Here is a 17953-nt window from a genome sequence, read left to right on the forward strand (position 1 = left end):
CCTTCCCGCACCCCCGCCGGGGACTCCCGCGCTCCCCCCCCCGGACTACAGCTCCCATCGCCCCCCGCGACGGGCGCGCCCTGACGTCACGCCGCTCGGCTCACGTAAGGCGGTGCATTCGAGAGGGGGCGGAGTCCCTGGGGGCGGTGCGACGTTGATTGGCAGGTGCCGCTGCCTGTGGTCGGCGGGCTGGGAGCGGAAGGGGTGGGCGGATCCGGAAGCGGAACGGGTAAAGGCGGAAGTGAGGGCCGGGGCCTGTGAGACTCACCTGCGGCGGGCGGAGCGGCGCTCCGGGCGGTGAGTGGGGCCCGCGGCGGGGCCCGGTCGTCTCGCACCGCCCCGGCGGGGCCGGCTCGGCCGCGACACGGCCCGTGGCGGCTCCGGGCGGATGGTGCCCGGCGCGGCTCGGTGCCCAGCCCTGCCCCGGGCGGTGCCTGGCCTGGGAGCCCGGCTCCACCCGACCCGTGCCCCGCGGTGGGAGCGGAGCGGGGTCCGGGGGCGCCGCTCTGCCGGCGGGGGGGGGGGGGGGCGAGGCCGCCGCGTCCCGGCTGCGCCGTCGGGTTGCGCGAGCCGGGGCCTGGGGCGGGCTGGCGCCGCCGGCAGCGGGCGGGGGGCTCCGGCCTTCCGGGCCGCCCGAAGCAAACAGCCCGCCGCCGGGTCCGGGGCGAGCCGGTCCCGCCGGGTCTCCTGGGGAGCCGCCGTGGCGCACCGGCGGCTCCGGCCTGGTGGAGGGTGGCACTGGTCTCGTAGCGAACTGTAACCGGGGCGGGCAGCTGTGGTAATCGAAAGATCAACGCGTCGAAGGTGACGATCTCGGGCTCGAGGAGAAAGCCGCCTTTGCCCGGCGGAGGCTCAGGTGGGGCTGCTCTCCTCCCAGAGCAGGGAAGGCCCGCTCGGCAGCAAGCACCGCGCCTGCTGTCGGTGTGCCGGGTCTGCCCGGTTGCTCTTTCCCAACTCCTTTGTCTCTCTTGTAGCGCTGTCGCGTAGCGATGACTGTGTGAAAGTTAAATGGGGTTTGGGGAAGGCGTGGCGCCCGTAAGGATAGAGGTGGTATAGTATTTTGTTGTAGCTAGTCAGCTGCTGAGGTGGGAACAGAAACTCTAGAAGTCTGGAAGCCTGGCCAGGTTCCTGAGAGCTGCCTAAATGAAGGATGTGACTTTATCTGCTGAAAATAGGTTCTAGTGGAATGGGGACTGCTCTGTATTGCTGCTGGTGACAAACACAGCCCCCGTGCCCCCTCCAAGGAGCGTTGGTGAAGTGAAACGTGTGGGGCTGCAGGCTCTCGAAGAACTGAACTGCAGGAAAAGTTTTGTAGCTTGTCTGGAAGGAGACCCAGACGCGCTCAGATGCAAGGCTGTCCTTGGATCTCTGCGCAGCAGCAGACACCGCTGCGTGTAAGCTGGGAGCACAGTGGGTATGTGATCCTGCGAAGGCTGATCGTGCAGAAATAAGTGTGAGCAACAGGTCCCTAGTGTGAAATCCTGTGACGGCTGCTCAAACCTTATTCCTGGTAATGCTCAAGGTGCTGCTAAAACTCCTGGGAGTGGGTGGAAGCCCTGACAGTCGTAGCTGTTCCCTGCTAACTCACTGTGGCTCTCACTGTAAACTGCTCTGCCAGCGAGACCAAACGCAGCGGTGACCTGATCTCAGCTAACCTTTAGCTTGTTGCTTTTGTACGTGGCTGCTGGAGTTCTGACCTTGACTGTTTCCAAGCATGTAAGGAAATCGGAGGGAAGAGAGTATGCCGAGGTACTATTTTAAGTCTTATGTGGAACAACTTGCATCTACTATTCTTAGCTTTTTGTGTGGTGGGTCAACACATATTCGAGCTGCCCTGCTTATAGCATGACATCAATTCTGCTTTGCGCTAAGTTAGGACTCCTGAGCCTACTCTGAAGGCAGGACTCCGGAGCTTGGTCGAGACCAAAAAAAGAAAGATACTTCCGATTCATATTGGCCTGATGAGCCATGCTGTCTGAGTGGACTTTCTAAGAGTCTTCTACCTTTTTTTCAGCTTAACTGGATAATAAGGTGAAAGAACTGTGACTGAAAAGGGTGAAGAATTCAGAACAGTGTGTGTAGGCAGTTGCACGACAACATTGGTCTTAATGCATTCTTGGAGCGAGGAGAGCAGGTGAAGCACAGGCCTGCGTGGACCTGTAAGGTTAAGAAAAGCAATGTTTATATCTCAGCACTGAGACTCAGTTACTGAACCTCAGACTTCTCTTGAGTCTCAACAGTCAGCTACTTCCATAGCAAAAATCTACCTCTAGAGGCAATCTTCCCCTCCGAGATACTATAGGCTAATTTAGACTACATTTGTTTTAAGATAGTGCCAGGCAGCGTAGGTCCCTCAAGGCTGTTTAAGTAGGTGCTGATACCCCTTCGGGTGAGGGAGCAACACAGGCAAGATGAAATGGGACTCCTGAAGAAGGAATTAAGTTACTAGAGAGCAGTAAGGGGAAGGCTAGCTTGATGCATGGATTTGAAATGTTTGTCTAGCTTTACTGTGAACAGAGTTGGGTTTAGGTCCCTCTGCTTTACTAGTGAAACCAATAACGCCTTGGGCAGCGTCTGAAACAAAGCTGTCTAGTAACATATTCATACTTTGTGTGCTTGGCCAAGCTTAACTGTTGTGATGAAGTGGAATTATCTCCATCGCAGCAAAGCTCTTCTGCATCTAAAGAGTGATCGGCTCTAGAGTTGCTCTAGGCCCTGCTAGACACCAGCTCCTGATCCTGACTCCTTAAGCTGCCGCGTGTTTAGCAGATAGGTGGTCATGGCATCTCCCTGAAGAGAGAGGGGGAAAGAATGCCAAGTCCGTTCAGACACAGGAAATGAAATGGGAACGCTTCTAATGAAGTGGGTGTAGCCCAAAGTATTTCGGTCAGCATACTTAAAAGAGGGTAGAATGTAGAAACAGTTGAGTCAGCTGTTTTCTTCCCTTGGGGTATGAAGTTTGAAGTCCTCTTATGCAAGTTCTGTTAAGTCGTCAGAGTAACACTATGAAAACACTCCAAATGCTAGCCAGAAACAATGAACCGTCCTGGAAGTGACAGTATCGGGGAAGAACAGAGCTTCATCTAAACTCCAAAAGGAACGCTTTCCTCCCCTGGAGCACAGGAATGAACTGCTGGTGTAGTTCTACATAAACAGATAAGAAAACGCTGGTTTTCGTGTTTGCTTTTATTTGGTAGAGCTCCAAATAAGGAGCTGCTAGAGGCAAGAGATCTTTGTGCAGTCTGGAAAAGATATTATGAAGGTCACTGACTCTTTTTGCAGTGAAGATGGCAATTTTCTGCTTTGCATTGACAATGCGCTTGCCTTCTTGTTCACAGAATAGTAGGTGCTACCTAAAGGCACATTTTGCTGGACTTCTGGAAAAACTGAAGCTGTGTCTTTTGAGGGTGTGCTGAGCAGCGGGCGGTATCAAGAACAGGAGTGCAAAGAACCTTGCCTGCAGAATTAAAAACTTGATGCTTTTGTTCAGTTCGTAGTTGGTCCGGGCTGCACTCCTGAGTTACTCTTTCAGCCTAGCTGTGCCTCATCTTCTGTGAAACAGGACTAAGTTCGTGCAGGATCAAGGATAACTAAGAGTAGGTAAGACCTCCAAGAGGGAGTTGATGTGAGGACAGGGAACATGGAGGCTTTGCTCCCTACAGCTAGTAAGAAGCTTATGTAAACTGGAGATGATGCAGAACTTCCACAGAAGTCTTTTGCTGCAATTTGTGCCTCGATAACACTTGGTAGAAAGCTGCCACGGCTCATTCGGCTCTTTTTAAAGCCATCTGTGCAAGTGCATTGTCTCCATAGCTTAGCTCATTGGAGCTTGACTGAAGCAGTGCTGGAAGCTGCATTCACGGGTCTTGCATCGTTCGGATCTGGTGTGAGTTCACTTGTGTCAGCGCTGCTGGGGGTTTGGTGGCCCTGGTTAGAGCGTGAGTTCTAGGGTTGGCCCTGTTGCTTTCCTGATACACGAGGACCAGGCAGAAGCACTATGCCTCAGCCTGCCCTCACCGCATATTTCTCTGTTCAGCTGTGGTGATCTAACAGGACACTAACTGCAGTTATAAAAGCAGTTAGTCATGCTGTTCTGAAGAACTAAAACCCCCACTGGATTAGGCATGGAACTTCCTTGTGCTGCCAGTGTCACCAACGTGGTAATAACTCTTGTTGCTGATACCTGTTCAATGGTGAGTATAAAAAAAAAAAGTAGCTCCAAGGTAGCATCAGTAAGTGTAATGTCTTTTTACCTCATGAGGTGTTTTCAAGAATTTCTGGTAAAGGATAACCACTTAGAAGGGTTTCCCAGGTTTGAGGGGATGTGTATGGGGTTAAACTGGCTAGGAGAAGGCTTGGGGCAGCTCCATAACTCCCTTTGACCGAAGTACTGCGCTTCTGGACTCAGTCATGCAGGCTGTGATCTTTGCCTCACCTTCCCAAAGCCAGATCAGCTTTGTGGGACGCACGGGTGTTCCTGACTTCATAGCTCCTTAAGTTTTAGAGCTGACTTGCCTGGTTCAAGCAGGCGGCATCTAGCAAATGAGCTTTAGCCTCAAACTGAGCAGTAGCTTTCTGTATATAACAACGTGGTCTGAGTTGGTCTGAACTTCAGACGATGTTGTCCGAGTATGGCGCTGCCTGTCCGGATCAGATCTTCAGTTTGACCGCTTGTGCCTGGCACTCAGCAGCAGCCTGTCGTAGGGCCTCATGCACGAAGCCCTGAGAAGTAGCAGAAACTTGGCCTTCATCACAGTTTCTTCTCTTGGGTTCGTCTTGCCTTAGAGGCTTTGTTAATCTAGCTTTAGACATGACTGAAGGGAGATGGCTCCATTTCACAGGCTTCAGCTTGTCTCATGAGGCGATGGAAAGGCCTCTTCTGCTGGCTTGGCCCTGGGTTGCCAGCGGGGTGTAGCTGCGTGTTGGACCATCCTGCTCGCTCAGCTACGCATAGCATCTGCGCTGGGTTGAGCGGTAACTGCAGGGTAGCGGCCTTGAAATCTCTGACAGAATTGTTTTTGAAAAACTGCTTTGAAAAACAGCCAGCTGCTGGGGCTGCTTTGGAGGCCGTGGCTCTGCAGATGTCAGGAAACTGGTACATGTATTAAAAGTGTGAAGAGGAGCTGGTATTACAGATTCTACCACACTTGTTCAGGACTGTAGCTACCAACAAAAAGTAATTTAACTTTTTGCTGATGTAAATCCTATTTACCTCTAAATTAAACGGAGTGTGCCCAAGTCTTTGGGAGGCTTGGGTGCGAGAGTCTACAAAGAAGTTGTGACTTTAACTCGTGACGGTGTAAAACCATAGGAGTACTTCTGAAGCTGCTCTCTGGGCTGGTTTAGGTCTGTGAATCTACATTTTAAGGCTGTAGCACAGCTCCCGAGAGCTGCAACGACTAGGTCCACAATTTAGAGCTGTTAGTGAAGGTCCAGGTTATAGCTTTACTGATCAAGAGAATAAGTGCTCTTTGTTTGCAGAGGGAAGTGCGTGCTGTCTGTAGAAAGACGAAGTATTAAAACTGATCAGGCTTTATGGGGCTGAGGGCCTGAGGCCTGTCCTTGCCAGCCTGTTCCCTGGTTCATCTCATCAGGGGGAGCTGGGTCTGTTACTCCTTCCTCGGCAGCGTGGACCCTGCTGCAGTAAGGCTTTTGAAGTTTGTTCTTATTCATCATGTTAATGTGTTGGGAAATCAGGTTGACGCTCCACGCTGTGCTAATCTGGGCTAGTGGAGTCCGTGTGTTGTTCTGGTGGGTCCCGTACTTGCTGCTGCTGCTCCTGCTCTTGGAAGTTGCTTGTGAACCTGGGTCCTAAAGCTGGCTTGCCAGTTCTGGGTGGGGGCAAGGTAGCAGGAGCTTCCTGCTAGCCGTGGCTAGCTGCCCGTTCAGTGTTAGGTGCAGCAAAACCACTCGGTAACTTCAGGGGTTGCTTTGCCAAGAAATTCATGTAATGCTGTCGGCTATTTAACAAGATAAATACTTCACTGGGGCTTTTGTCTTGGGTATTTTGAATCAAAGCCAACAAATCCCCAGTGAAATGGTTTCTTGCATAGCTGAGAGCAAAAGCAGTTGTCTTGGGTAACTGGATTCTTCAGGATTGGGTTTCTAAGTGTTGCCAGCTTTAGGAGTGGTCCTTGCTACTGGGTGAACACAGGGCAAAAATATTGGATCCTGAACTTCTGACACCTTAAACTAGGAGCTTCCCTGTGCTGGGGAGTCTTGTGAAGCAATTGTCTCCTGCAGGGGTTAATGTGGGGGTCTGATAGTAATTGCCGTGGAGCCTGGAGTCCCTGTACTGGGCTGGCTTGTTTGAAATGTGCTGTTCTCGAGCATCCTAACGGCTCTGGAGAACTGCCTTGCTCTTGGGTAGGCTGGGAGTGCAGCAGCGCGCGCATGTGCTTTCTCACATAGGGCATTCAGATTCTTGAATTCGATATTCATGGGAGCGCAGAAGCCCCTAAACAAATCCTGGCAAACAGGTGAGGTGTCGAGGGGAGCATAAACTGCAGAAGTGATAGACCTAGAGTTCTTGGCTGTTGGACAGCATCAGGCACTGAAACTTGTCTTTGATCTCAAAGCAAACAGGAGACTATTCCAAGAGCTTACAATAAAAAAAAGGTACTTTTGCCTGTGTGATGCAGAGCTCCTGCATGTGCTCCCGTAAGCAGGGGGTGGGTAGGGCAAGCAAACCAGCACGTGCCTTTTCATGGATCCTTTGACATCACAAGCTGCTGAGTTTCACTAGTTACAAGAAGCTAGTAGGAAAACTAATACTTGCTAATCTTGATTAGAAGAGTACCCTATCACACCCGTCTTTCTCATGATCTTGACTTCTTGAATTAGCATGGCAAGCTGCATGTCAGCTGCTTTCACTTGTCTGCACAGCATTGCTGTAGTTATTTTGGTCTGGCTGACCCAGGGCTCGAGTGCCTGTGTTCTCACGGGGAGCAGGGAGGGACGCTTGCCCCGTCCCCTCTGCTGGACGAGGGGCTAAGCAGCTCCCTGAGCGTCAGAAATGGCTTCATACAGCAGGAAGCTCTCCGTTTCTCAAACCGATAATCCCTGATCGGCGGGGGCTGATTAGCGCAGATCCAGGCTGGGTAGTTTAGCTGGCTGTTACTTCTGTGTTCCGCAGAGTGGAGTTCTGTTTGACAGGAGTGTAGAAATGGTCAAAGATGTTGGCATTAGCAAAAAGTGCCACAGTGATCCTCCTGCAATGGAGGGTTCTCACTGTCTTCAGCTTTGGTAGTTGCTCACTTCAATTATTTGCTCATCCCGTGAATGTCGGCAGAAATACTAAGCTGGTCATTCCGATCTCGTGTGTGTTCTTAGCCCGAGACCCGTAGTGAGGTGGCTGCAGTTAGGGTCATCTGAACTGCATAAATTCCACCCAAACATCCTGAAGGTCTGGCAGCTTCTCAGGTGGACCTGAAGTCACGTAATCCTGCAGCCAAACTTCACACCATCTTTAGATGATGATCAGGTTGTCCATAATTAAAAGTGGTCACAGACTCTAGCTGCTTGACTACTTGCTCTGGTCAGTAGCTCTCCATGATGAGTTGGACATACAGACATGCTTGCTTAATTCTGTTTGGGTTCATGGAGCACAACCAGATGGCAAAATGAATCGAGATCTGTGAAATATAGGTCATGCTGAGACTTGAGGGTGTCAACAGGCTCGTTTCCTTGTTTTGCTCTGGGAATCACCCCTATCATATTTCAGGAGGTCATAACTCGGTAGAGGCATGATTCACGTGGCATTTAATGTGCAGAATGTTAGTCTGAAACAGCGACAGGGCTTACGTATTGCTGATAGACCGCCCTGGTAAATGAATACAAGGTTAAACAAGCAAAAGCTGTTCCCTTGCAAGCTCTGGTTAGAGGAGAAACTCTAAAAGGTGGAAACTTTTTCAGGCTGGTAGAGATGTAGAGCTGCTGATGTGCCTCTCGAACCTGGTGGCAACCAAGCTGCTCCTGGCCAGAGCTGCAAAATGCTGCTTCCTCACTGTCCAGCAAAACAAGCTGTTAATTTGCTTCCTATCAAGCCTTCTCATCCTGGCAAAACAGCGTTTGTCCTTCCTCGGAAGAGGAGGGGGTTCCTGACAGTGTTACTAGCCTTTGCAAGGACCCGGCTCTGAATTGCAATTTCTTCACTGACTTAACCCAAGACTGGGCAGGCCGCTCAAAGCAATGGCTCCTTCACAGCTTGGGCTACTGAAGCGTCTCACTGCATTGAGAAGTTACTCCTCGTGGTTTCTCTCCTACCTGCTAGCTTCAGTGAATGGTACTGGCTTAACGGTGGGCTTCTGACTTGCCTCCTGGTCAAAACAATTTGAGGTTGCACGTCTCTGGGTCAGAGTACGCTCAAGTGCTGTTGTGTTTGGAAAGCTGAAGAGGTTCTCCAGCCGATGGCACTGACGGGCTCCGGATGAGCTCCCAGACTGAAATGGCTGTAGTCTTCCTATCAAGCTGTGGAACTGAGCTGGAACTTGAGACATAGTTAAAGCAGCCTCACAGCAGTCACAGCGGGACAGGCTTTGCTCTGGAAGGCAGGTATTTGGAACTCTTCTTTGGTAAGCCTCTGTACTGGGGCAGGCCTGAGCCTTGTTCACAGGACACTGCTCCAGGTCAGGCCCATTTCAACTTGCTTTAAGCTTCTCAGTCATAGGAATCTGGTATTTGCTGGGCAAATGCTGGGTGTACTCAGAGCATACCCCGAGTTTCCTTGGGGGTACACTCAGAACAAGGAGAAATTGGCTTTCGGGGGATTTTTTTTTTGCAGTTGTCTGTCAACAGAAGCTTGGGTTCTGAGAGTTGAAGGGAAAGTGGCGATACAGAGCAGATGCGATCAGTTGTAGCATTTATCATTGACAGAAGTGGGAGTCGTGATGAGAACAGGAAATATGCCTAAATCTGTGTAACTGCACTTGGAAAGTATTCCTGTTCTCTGCTGCGTGCAGTGGAGAAGCAGTCAGGAAGGCACTGAGACTTCACCTGTGGTTAACTATGGATGTAACAGCTTGTCTTGCTGCTCTGGCCATGGTTTTGTGCCTCTGCACGACTCTGGAGATCTGGTGCTGTTGAATTGAGTGCGGGGGAGATGGGATGGCCGTTCTGATTGGGGTGATGCTACCTGTTGGTGCTGTTCAGCATAGCTGGATTTGAACAGTCTTCTCATGACGAATGTGGCCGGTAGCCTGATGACCTGGAATGATGTGGGATGGGGCAGTGAGGCAGCTGGGACGGGGTGTGGGAAGAGGGAAGCATTAGGTGTTGCCTCTGCATTTGGATCAAGCTGTCGACTCTCGTTCGGTGGTGAGTACCTGTTTGCAGCAGGGGTGGGGAGTAGTTGCTTTCAGTCTCTGAATACCCAGCCTGTGCCCAGAGTGGCTGCTGCCAAACGACGTCCCTCCCGTGGCAGGGCTTGTGTGGCAATTCAAAGGCCTTCTTCAGGACTGCTCTAAGGTGCTGTATTTAATGGCTTGGTGTGAGAGCTGCGAAAGTACCAGACTGAGGATAGAAACTCCCTTTGTCTGCATGCCTTGTGATCCGAAGGGCTGACAGACAGGACTGCTTCCCGCAATGGCTTACGTGGGGCATGGGAGCATCTCAGTACTGCATTGGTAGGCTGAAGCTGCTACCTTGTGAACTTGGGAGAAGAGGAGGGACCTAAAGATCAACCTCAATTACCTCCATGAACTGAGTAATTGTTGTTTTAATAGATGAAGCTCTAATGACACCAACTGGTGTGCTGGCTGTCCTTTGCTTGCCTCACCCTAGCAAGGTGTGTGTAACATCCACACATAGTGGAAGTGCTGGAGGGCCCACTGGTAGGGAGGAAAGCTTGTGTTACCAATATTCCTTCTCCAAGGAGGCTCAGAAGACTTAAGATCCTGCCGAAGGAGCTGGTGACTGGCAGAAGCTGCTCAGTGGTGCATGCAGTTGAAAACTTCCCGCCATGGGAAGGAATCACCACCTGCCTGTGCTGATGGTGCTTGCAGATCAAACCCACCCTCTAGAACTGGTATGGCTGGTCCACGAGCGTGTCACTAACTCTGACCTCTTCTTCCAGTTGCAACCTGCCTCCAGGTGGATCCCAGTGCAGAATCTGCAGCATCCTTAACTCTCGGCACTCCTGCACTTAGGCCACAATGGCAGGTCGAGGTGGAGCTGCTCGACCGAATGGACCAGCTGCTGGAAACAAAATCTGCCAGTTTAAACTTGTGCTCTTGGGAGAGTCGGCAGTGGGGAAGTCCAGCCTCGTCCTGCGCTTCGTGAAGGGGCAGTTCCACGAGTACCAGGAGAGCACAATTGGAGGTGAGCGCCAACAAATGCCTGTGGCTAGAAGATGCTGGCCTCGCTAACGCAGTCCAGGGGTACCAGAAGTATTAATGGCTGTTTCAATCCAGTCGGGGGGGTTTGCTGTAGATAGGCAAGCAGCTAATGCTTGGTAACTCTTGGTTTACAACTTGTTTGTCGGTGTGAAGATCAGCGCAGCAGAGAAGAATGCTATGGCAACTGTGTGCTCTGCCTCTAAGGCGTCTTCACTTCCAGTGCTTGAATTCCTGCTTCTAATTAGAACTGAGGCCTTCAGCTTGGTTTATAGCCCTTAATTATCTCTTCAGACCATGACCTGGGCTTTGGGGGTTTTCCTAACCTGATGCTGTTAACTACTTCCACAGCTCGTTCAAGTCTAGTAGTTCTTTAGCTTGAAATCATTAGCACGGTGTCACCAACCAGGTTGGTCAGCACCTGGGTCTGGGCAGTAATGTTAGGAGGTGTGTGCTGAGAAGAGGCTTGATTTATCCCTATAGTAACCCAGGCAGGGAGTAAGTATGGCTGTAAGTATAGCTTATGGGCAAGCAGGGCTTAATGCTCTGTTGCAGAGGGCCATGTGGGCACTCTGCCCTTCTGCTTCAATCTGTATCCAAGGCTGGTTGCCTTTATCCTAGTTGTAACGCATGGTATTATACTTGCTGGAACAAGAAAATAACCAGTTACTAAATTGGGGAGTGCAGTGTAACTGGGCTGACTTCAGTGCTTTGGCACTGTGGTGCGCTTCAAAGCTGATGCCAGCGCCGCTGCAGCTGTGCTGCGCGATCTGCGAGAGGAGGCTGGGGAGGCGACGGGCAGCGCTGCTGCGCCGGGGGCTGGCTGCTGCCCGGCTCTCGGGGCCGCCTTCCCGTCAGCTCCGTGTGGCTCTTGGGTTCCTGTGTGCAAGGACCTTGGTACAGCAGAGCTGCAACTTCCACAGCAAGTGGCACTGCGCTGGCCTCTGCCTGGGGCTTCTGCTCACTCCCGTGCAAAAGCAGAACTGCTCCTGGCTCTTGCTGCAGGGGCTCTCCAGCTGGAGGTAGGGCAAACGTGCGCCTTCTCTTTCAGCTGCCTTCCTAACACAGACAGTCTGTCTGGATGACACAACGGTGAAGTTTGAAATATGGGATACAGCAGGACAAGAGCGGTATCACAGCCTGGCACCCATGTATTACCGAGGGGCGCAGGCGGCCATTGTTGTCTACGACATCACTAACACAGTGAGTACTGCGCAGGGCTGCGAGGGCTTGCTGGGGAGGAGGTGGCTGCGCTTGCAGCCGATCTTCGCGGTTCCCTGGGAGAGTGCCTGGGTTCAGAGTCCCTGCAGATGCCTGCCTGCAGGCACTGAGTTTCTTGAAAACTGCTAATGGCCTCTTCCTCAGTTCTGACCAAGGCTGTCTAAGCTGATAAAGGATCCTGCTACAAAGTGCTGTAGAGGCAGAACACTTAAACAAAAGACTTGTTCTAATCATATCTTCGCTGTGGATTAATAAGAGGCTGCCCTTCCTGACTGCTGCCTCCTGTTTGCTTCCAGGACACATTTGTACGAGCCAAGAACTGGGTGAAAGAGTTGCAGAGGCAGGCTAGCCCCAATATTGTAATTGCACTAGCAGGAAACAAGGCAGACCTTGCTACCAAGAGAGCTGTGGACTTCCAGGTGAGTGGGAATCCAGATCAGTGGTTGCCTGAGCAAGTCAGGAAAGAAGCTTTCCGCTTAAGTGGGGGAGATGGTGGCTGTGCAAAATGCTTTGAGGGAGAGTGGAAGTCCAGATTTAAGCTGCTGAGGACCCCAGGATGCCACTCGAAGGGAGCTGCAGCCTGCCTTTCCCATCCACTCCTTCCACAGCACTTGCAGCTCTGGTTGGTAACAGTTACGATGAATGTGGAGAATAGGGCCCACAGAGCACAAGCTTCTGTCTGCACTCTCTGGTGCCTTACTCGGCTGGGGCTGTCTTCAGCAGCGTACGAAACAGCACCTTTTAGATACAAGACACTGAAGCATCATTCCCAGCTTGTTCTCTACTCTTCACAGCTCTTACCTTGTCTAAGGCAGACTTTCAAGGAGAAGCTCTTATCTCAGACCTCTGCCCAGGATCGCTTGTGGTGCATTTACAGGGTGTATTACTCTCCCAGCTAACCAAAGTACAAGGTGGTGTGCTGCTCGGGACAGGCTGTGTCTACATTGGCCTCACAAACAGTCCGTGCTGCTGTACCCCAGCTGGGACACCAGCCACGCGGTGCGGTCGGTGGTGCACGTCTCCCAGCTGTCCTGGCCAGGCAGGGGGAAGGGACTGGGTGGAATGTCTGGCCTGGGGTGGGACAGGGTTCCTTTGGTGTTTGGTTTGCCGACAAGTGAAGCGTGTGAAGCCTGCTTGGGCCTCCTCTTGGCAGGATGCCTTTACCACTCATGTGATTGTTTGTAGGATGCACAAACATATGCAGATGACAACAGCTTGCTGTTCATGGAGACGTCGGCAAAGACAGCGATGAATGTGAATGAAATCTTCATGGCAATAGGTAACAGCTTGCGTGCAGAAGGACGGCTGGAGTAGCTCTGAGCACCAGCAGCGCAGCCCACTGGAAACCACGGGAGCTCCTGTGTCAGTCAGGGTCTGGAGGCTCTTACTGGAGCAGAGACCAGTTTGCTGTTCTGTGAACGGTCGCTGCCTGAGTGTTCGGAGCCTTTGCCTTGCAAAGCCTGTTCCCTCTCCTTTTACCGGGGGTGGTGAGGAAGGAAGGAGCAGGATCGATGACAGCCAGAACTAGGAGTGGGGTGGTTTGCTGTCCTCGTGCTGCTACCAGTGTCCAATCCCAGACTCCTGAAGAGGCGAGGGCTTGGCCGGAGCAGGGCCGAGCCTGGCCTGTGGTCTGCAGCGGGGAGGGGGCTGGCCTCTGCAGGGAGCCTACTAACGCCTTCTTTCTTTCTAGCCAAGAAACTGCCAAAAAATGAACCCCAGAATGCTCCTGGTGGCCCAGGTAGGAATCGGGTGGTTGACCTTCAGGAGAGCAGTCAGCCCAGCAGGAGCCAGTGCTGCAGCAATTGAGCAGCCGTTCCTGCCCGACGGAGCCCTCGAATGACGTGACTGGAATCCACGCTAACAATCGCACTTACCGTAGAGCGGCTGCTGCCGGTGGCTGCTGTGATTTCTCCATCCCTTTCTGATCATAGGCTGGAGGGAGTTCTTCCACCTGCACCTTTCTGTACAAATACTAATTCAATTCTAAGTCTTAAGTCACTTTTTTAATATATGAACTTCTGCTCTTCCCTCTTCCTGGTGGTGGTGGATGCGTGACCTGGTGCCGGCCCAGCCCTTCCCACGGGCGAGGGCCGCAGCACCCAGGTCCCACAGTACTGCAGGTCACTGTTGGAAACAAAGGGAGATTGAGACTAGGCAACCTTGTTTAAAATTACCCGTATGTAAAAGCTGAGGCTAATACAGTACGATATGCCTAGAACAACCACTAAACTGTAGCATTATAGTGACAAACTCTGGCTTTTCAGCCACTTGTTGACCAAATCAATTACGAGTATTCTGGGGTGGGGCAGAGGGAAGCAAAACTGGTTTCTTCTGTATTTTGTATTGTATGTTTCTCCATGTAACCAATCAGTATCTTGTCAATATAGTACATACAACTAGCTGCCTGTTGTCTTTATTTGTGTTGGACTCTAGCATGCCAACTCTTTTTTTTTTCTATCTCCAGTTCTGTCGTAATGCACTAATCCCGTTGCAACTTTTTGCAAGAATCTTGTATAGAAAATTGTCCTTTTTTTGATGGTTGTGATGCCACTAATGTTGTTAACCCTACTCTAGTGTGAATACACATGGTTTACTGATGTACAGAGGTGGGGTGGGGGAAACCTCGGATAACTTGTCAGTGGAAACAATATGTATTACGAAAGCCTGTAATTCCACAAAGTATGAAGGGAGGTATTAAATGGCTTCTGTTGCCAGACTCTAACCGATGTTGGCTGCTGCCTAGTGCCTAATGCAATGTCTTATGCATACTGGTATTTAAGAGGAACTGTCAACCTAGTCTTCATCACAAACTTCAGTTTTGTGTGATTAAAAAAAAAATTTTTATAAACCTATCATAATCAGCAATGTTCATGTTTCTTAATCAGCTCAAACCAGAAGGGGAGCGGACCAGAGCGTAACAGTTGTGCTGGAGGCCGAGATGTGCTAGGCTGCTGGTGGTGCATACAGCACCCGGCTCCTCTGGAGCGCGGCGTGACCGTCCTTAACCCGGGCAGGGAGGCAGGAGGGCGGCGTGGCTGTCCTTAACCCGGGCAGGAGGGCGGCGTGGCCTCAGACCTCTGCGTGCTGCCCCAGCCCGTGCGCTGCCAGCTGCTCCTGCAGCCGCCGGCTCCCTCGAGAGGCAGGAGCTCCTTAAAGAGGCTGCAGGAGGTTCGGGAAGCTCGTGGTGCGCTGTGCAGCGGTGTGCAAGGAAGTTTGAGGTAAACAGTGGGGAATTTTTAATTGCCTAATATTTCTAGGGAAACTACAGCTCAAATTGGGAAGAGGGGGGGGGGCAGTATGCAGAGGAGCTCAGCTGGACAGGCTTAGGAATACTGTGCTCAAGGGTTAACGAACAAGATGGCTCTGTCCCTGGAGGATGGTGGCCTTGAAAGATGCTGCTCTGCTGTCACTGCTGCAGGGACTTGGATCGTTACACCCGTGGGTGAGACCTGGAGTCAATGTGGAAACCAGAGCATCCCCTTGCAGCAGCGTGTGCTGCTGGGCCAGCACCGCATGTGCTCGGGAGAGCTTGAAGGCGGTGACGTGCTGGCGGTCAACTGTGAGGCCAGCCCTGGGCTGGGCTTGCCCTTGCCTTGCAGCACTGGGGCTCTCGAAGCTCTGCTGGGTCTGCGTGAGCAGCCTCGGCGCATGTGGGCTTCATCCTCTCTCCAAGGTCTTGGTGCCTTTTGCTCGTGCTGGGTTTCCACAGAACCCTGGAAGCAGGAGGGCTCTGGAGTGACTCAGTGACCAAGTTCCCGATGTCTGCCTGGAGCAAGGCCGCCTGCGGTGCCCGGGCTGCAGCAGCCTCACACGGCCTTCGCTCGCCTGCTTGTCTCCATCCCCCGCAAGGGCGCGTGACTGCTCATCTGCCGGAGGAGCTCAGCCCCTCCGCGGGGCGGCTGAGGCCTCGTCGCTTCCAGCGTGGTTTGGAGCGGTGCTGCGCATTTCCCGGGCAGCAAGAGAGGGACCTGGTGGAGAAGGGCTTCCCCAATCCCAACTCCAACAATCCGTGAGCACAAAGCGAAGTGCTGTTGCCATCTGCTGGCATCTTGTCCTTGGTTCCTGCTTGACGGGGCTTCATTTCTAGCTCCTTCCAGGACTCTGGGTCTCCATCTCTGTGAAGGAGCCAGCCGTGCCCTAAAGGGCATCTTGCTGCTGCCCCAGCTGCGAGGGACTCGGTGTCAGGGCTGGGGACCTGCCCCTGGCTGCAGAACCATGCGGCAGCGCCCTGCGGAGCAGGGCCTCCTCCCCGCCGGCACAGGACGGGGAAGGAGCAGCTGTAGCACAAACAGGCGTGCCTGCCTGCATACCTGCTGCCTGCCCAGGCCTGAGCACGGGTGTTCGTGGTGGTTACGGGCAGCGCCTGGAAATGGGCTTTGCCCGCCCTGCTGCTGGGATCTGGGGGTGCTCCAGGAGCCCCTTCCCAAGCTGCCTGGGGGGAAAAAGCGTGGCTGCACCCAGCCGGGCCCTCCCGCACGGTTGTCTTCCCATTCGGTGGCGTCGGCCAGGGAGAGAGGGGCTGCGGAGCTGGTGCAGGTGCTGGCGGCAGCGTGGGAGGGGGCGAAGGCAGCCTGCCTGCTCCCTGGAGAGCCACCGCTGCCCCAGTACGGGTGAGCGGGGCTGCCCCTCCTGCTACCCCCACCCTGAGCAGCACCGTGCTCGCAGATCCCTTCCCTCCCTCTGGGTCCGCTGTCAGCCCCATTTTGTGCTGCCCTGAAGCACCAAGAGAGGTTCTTCCCTCTGTGCATCCAGCTCCTTCGGCATCAAGAGCTGAGACCAGGGCCCAGCCTCCCCATCAATCAACACCAAGAGAGCACAAGCAGGTTCTATGCAAAAGAATTTTTATTGGATACAAAAACATTCCAGTATAGTGAAAAAAATGACATTATTGCTGATGGAGCTTGTCTGGGCTAAAGCCCGAGACATGCTGCTGTCTCCTCCGGTCCTGCCGCGGGCCATCGGTTCCTCTCCTGTTACGCCTGGGCTTTGTTGGTGGCTCCGTCCTCGGAGGCTGGTCCGGGCTGTGGTGCCGTGGGGCTGACCTGGATGGGCACGTTCCTCTCCGGGGCGGCCAGCAGGGCCAGCCTGGGGGCCTCGATGCGGAGCTGCCCCTCCTTGGACAGGGAGCACGTCAGCGCCTCGGCGTCCACCTCCTCGGGCACGTCCCACTCCCGCTTCAGCACCTCGTACTTGTAGGAGAAGGAGCCCTTCTCGTCCGTGCTCTGCGTCTCCTTCTGCCCCACCAGCACCACCTTCCTGCCCACCACCTTCACCGACAGCTGCTCGGGAGCGAAGTTCTTGACGTCCTGGCAGACGGAGAAGCCCTCCCCGGGGCCCTGGGTCAGGGCTGCGCTGGTGCTCGGGGCTCGCTCCATGGCGGTGGCTCCTTGGCTGCTCAGGAGCTGCTCGAAGCTGCTCATGAACTCCCGAGCTTTCTCCATCTCCTGCTGCAGCTCTGTGAAGATGGTCTCTGCGTGTGGCCAGAGGGTCCTCACCGTGCCCAGCCGGGTGGCCAGGGAGCTGGAGGCGAATGGTGCGAGGTGCATCCGGCAAAGCATTGCTGCTGGTGCTGGTTCTGGTGTTGCTGCTGCTGCTGCTGCTGCTGCTGCTGTTGTCCCCTCTCCAGTGAGCTGGGAGTGTTCTGCCCGGTGCTGCCGCCCGCGGCTTTTATTCCCCTTCCCGGGAGGAGTGGCCTCATCCTGCACATCACGTCATCCTTGGGAGAAGAGCTCAGCCCTTTCCAGCCCGTTCCAGTTCATTCTTGTTACTCATCGACGAGGAGAGGCGCCCCTTACGTCATGCCCGGCATACCTTCGCCCTTAGTCTTGCAGCTCTGCTCTCCTGGCTTATAATTAGCAGCATCACCTCAGCCTCCGAAGAGGGTGCCTGAGCCGCCCCTGCCAAAAATCCGTCATCTGTCCCCTTCCCAGGCACGGAGTGGGGCTGGGCTCCTCTCCTCCCTGCCTCCCCCCCGCCGGCGGGCAGGAGAGCCCCTCCACCCCCGCCCTGCTTGCAGGACCCCCCGCTGCGACCAGCAAGCAGCCCGCGGGCCCTCCCCAGCCGGGGTGCACAGGCTGGGTGCCGAGGGGCCGGGACAGGACGGCGGGCGGCCCCCGGGGGTGGGGGGGGTCTAGAAAGTGCGAGAGGCGCCCGGCAGCGGGTGATGTAGGAACACGTTGCTGTAGGGGTGGGACCGTCCCCGTGCTGGCCGACGCGATGCGACGCGCTCCTGGCGCAGCATAACCCGCGCTCCACCGAGCCCCGCAGCGCGGGGGCTGCGGGAAGGGCTGTGCTCGCCCCCGGCCCGCGGTGCCGCTGGCCTCACTGCATCACGGTGGCTCTGCAGAAACCCGAGCTCCGGGCGCTGACTGCAGCTCCCTATTTGCGGCGTGTGACTCGCC

General features: G+C 53.9%; 2 protein-coding genes across 3 annotated transcripts; one reads left to right on the plus strand and one right to left on the minus strand.

Moving 5' to 3' along the window:
- Window positions 1–161: 161 nt before the first annotated feature.
- On the plus strand, window positions 162–14404 carry RAB5C (RAB5C, member RAS oncogene family). Of its 2 annotated transcripts, none has more exons than XM_087770230.1 (6): window positions 162–297; window positions 10073–10317; window positions 11383–11534; window positions 11849–11971; window positions 12738–12831; window positions 13243–14404. In XM_087770230.1, exons 2-6 carry the CDS (start codon window positions 10152–10154, stop codon window positions 13356–13358), a joined length of 651 nt encoding a protein of 216 aa, XP_087626356.1. In that variant the 5' UTR covers window positions 162–297; window positions 10073–10151; the 3' UTR covers window positions 13359–14404. The 2 variants fall into 2 exon arrangements, with proteins under 2 accessions (XP_087626356.1, XP_087626357.1); XM_087770231.1 differs by lacking the exon at window positions 162–297 and adding an exon at window positions 666–856.
- A 1972-nt stretch (window positions 14405–16376) lies between these two features.
- Window positions 16377–17289, minus strand: LOC104009873 (heat shock protein beta-11-like). Its single transcript, XM_009461908.2, has one exon. The coding sequence runs from the start codon at window positions 17108–17110 to the stop codon at window positions 16526–16528; it is 585 nt and encodes a 194-aa protein (XP_009460183.1). The 5' UTR covers window positions 17111–17289; the 3' UTR covers window positions 16377–16525.
- Window positions 17290–17953: the final 664 nt, after the last annotated feature.

Source organism: Nipponia nippon, unplaced genomic scaffold, assembly GCF_047370975.1.
Source record: "Nipponia nippon isolate SJK-2023a ecotype South Korea unplaced genomic scaffold, ASM4737097v1 scaffold_32, whole genome shotgun sequence".
NCBI lineage: Eukaryota > Metazoa > Chordata > Aves > Pelecaniformes > Threskiornithidae > Nipponia > Nipponia nippon.

Excerpts from the sequence above, each read along its gene's own strand:
- RAB5C (XM_087770230.1), top strand. The coding sequence starts at position 10,152 with ATGGCAGGTCGAGGTGGAGCTGCTCGACCGAATGGACCAGCTGCTGGA. Across the intron at positions 10,318-11,382 it reads CCAGGAGAGCACAATTGGAG|CTGCCTTCCTAACACAGACA; the intron begins GTGAGCGCCAAC and ends CTTCTCTTTCAG. Across the intron at positions 11,972-12,737 it reads AGAGAGCTGTGGACTTCCAG|GATGCACAAACATATGCAGA; the intron begins GTGAGTGGGAAT and ends GATTGTTTGTAG.
- LOC104009873 (XM_009461908.2), bottom strand. The coding sequence starts at position 17,110 with ATGCTTTGCCGGATGCACCTCGCACCATTCGCCTCCAGCTCCCTGGCC.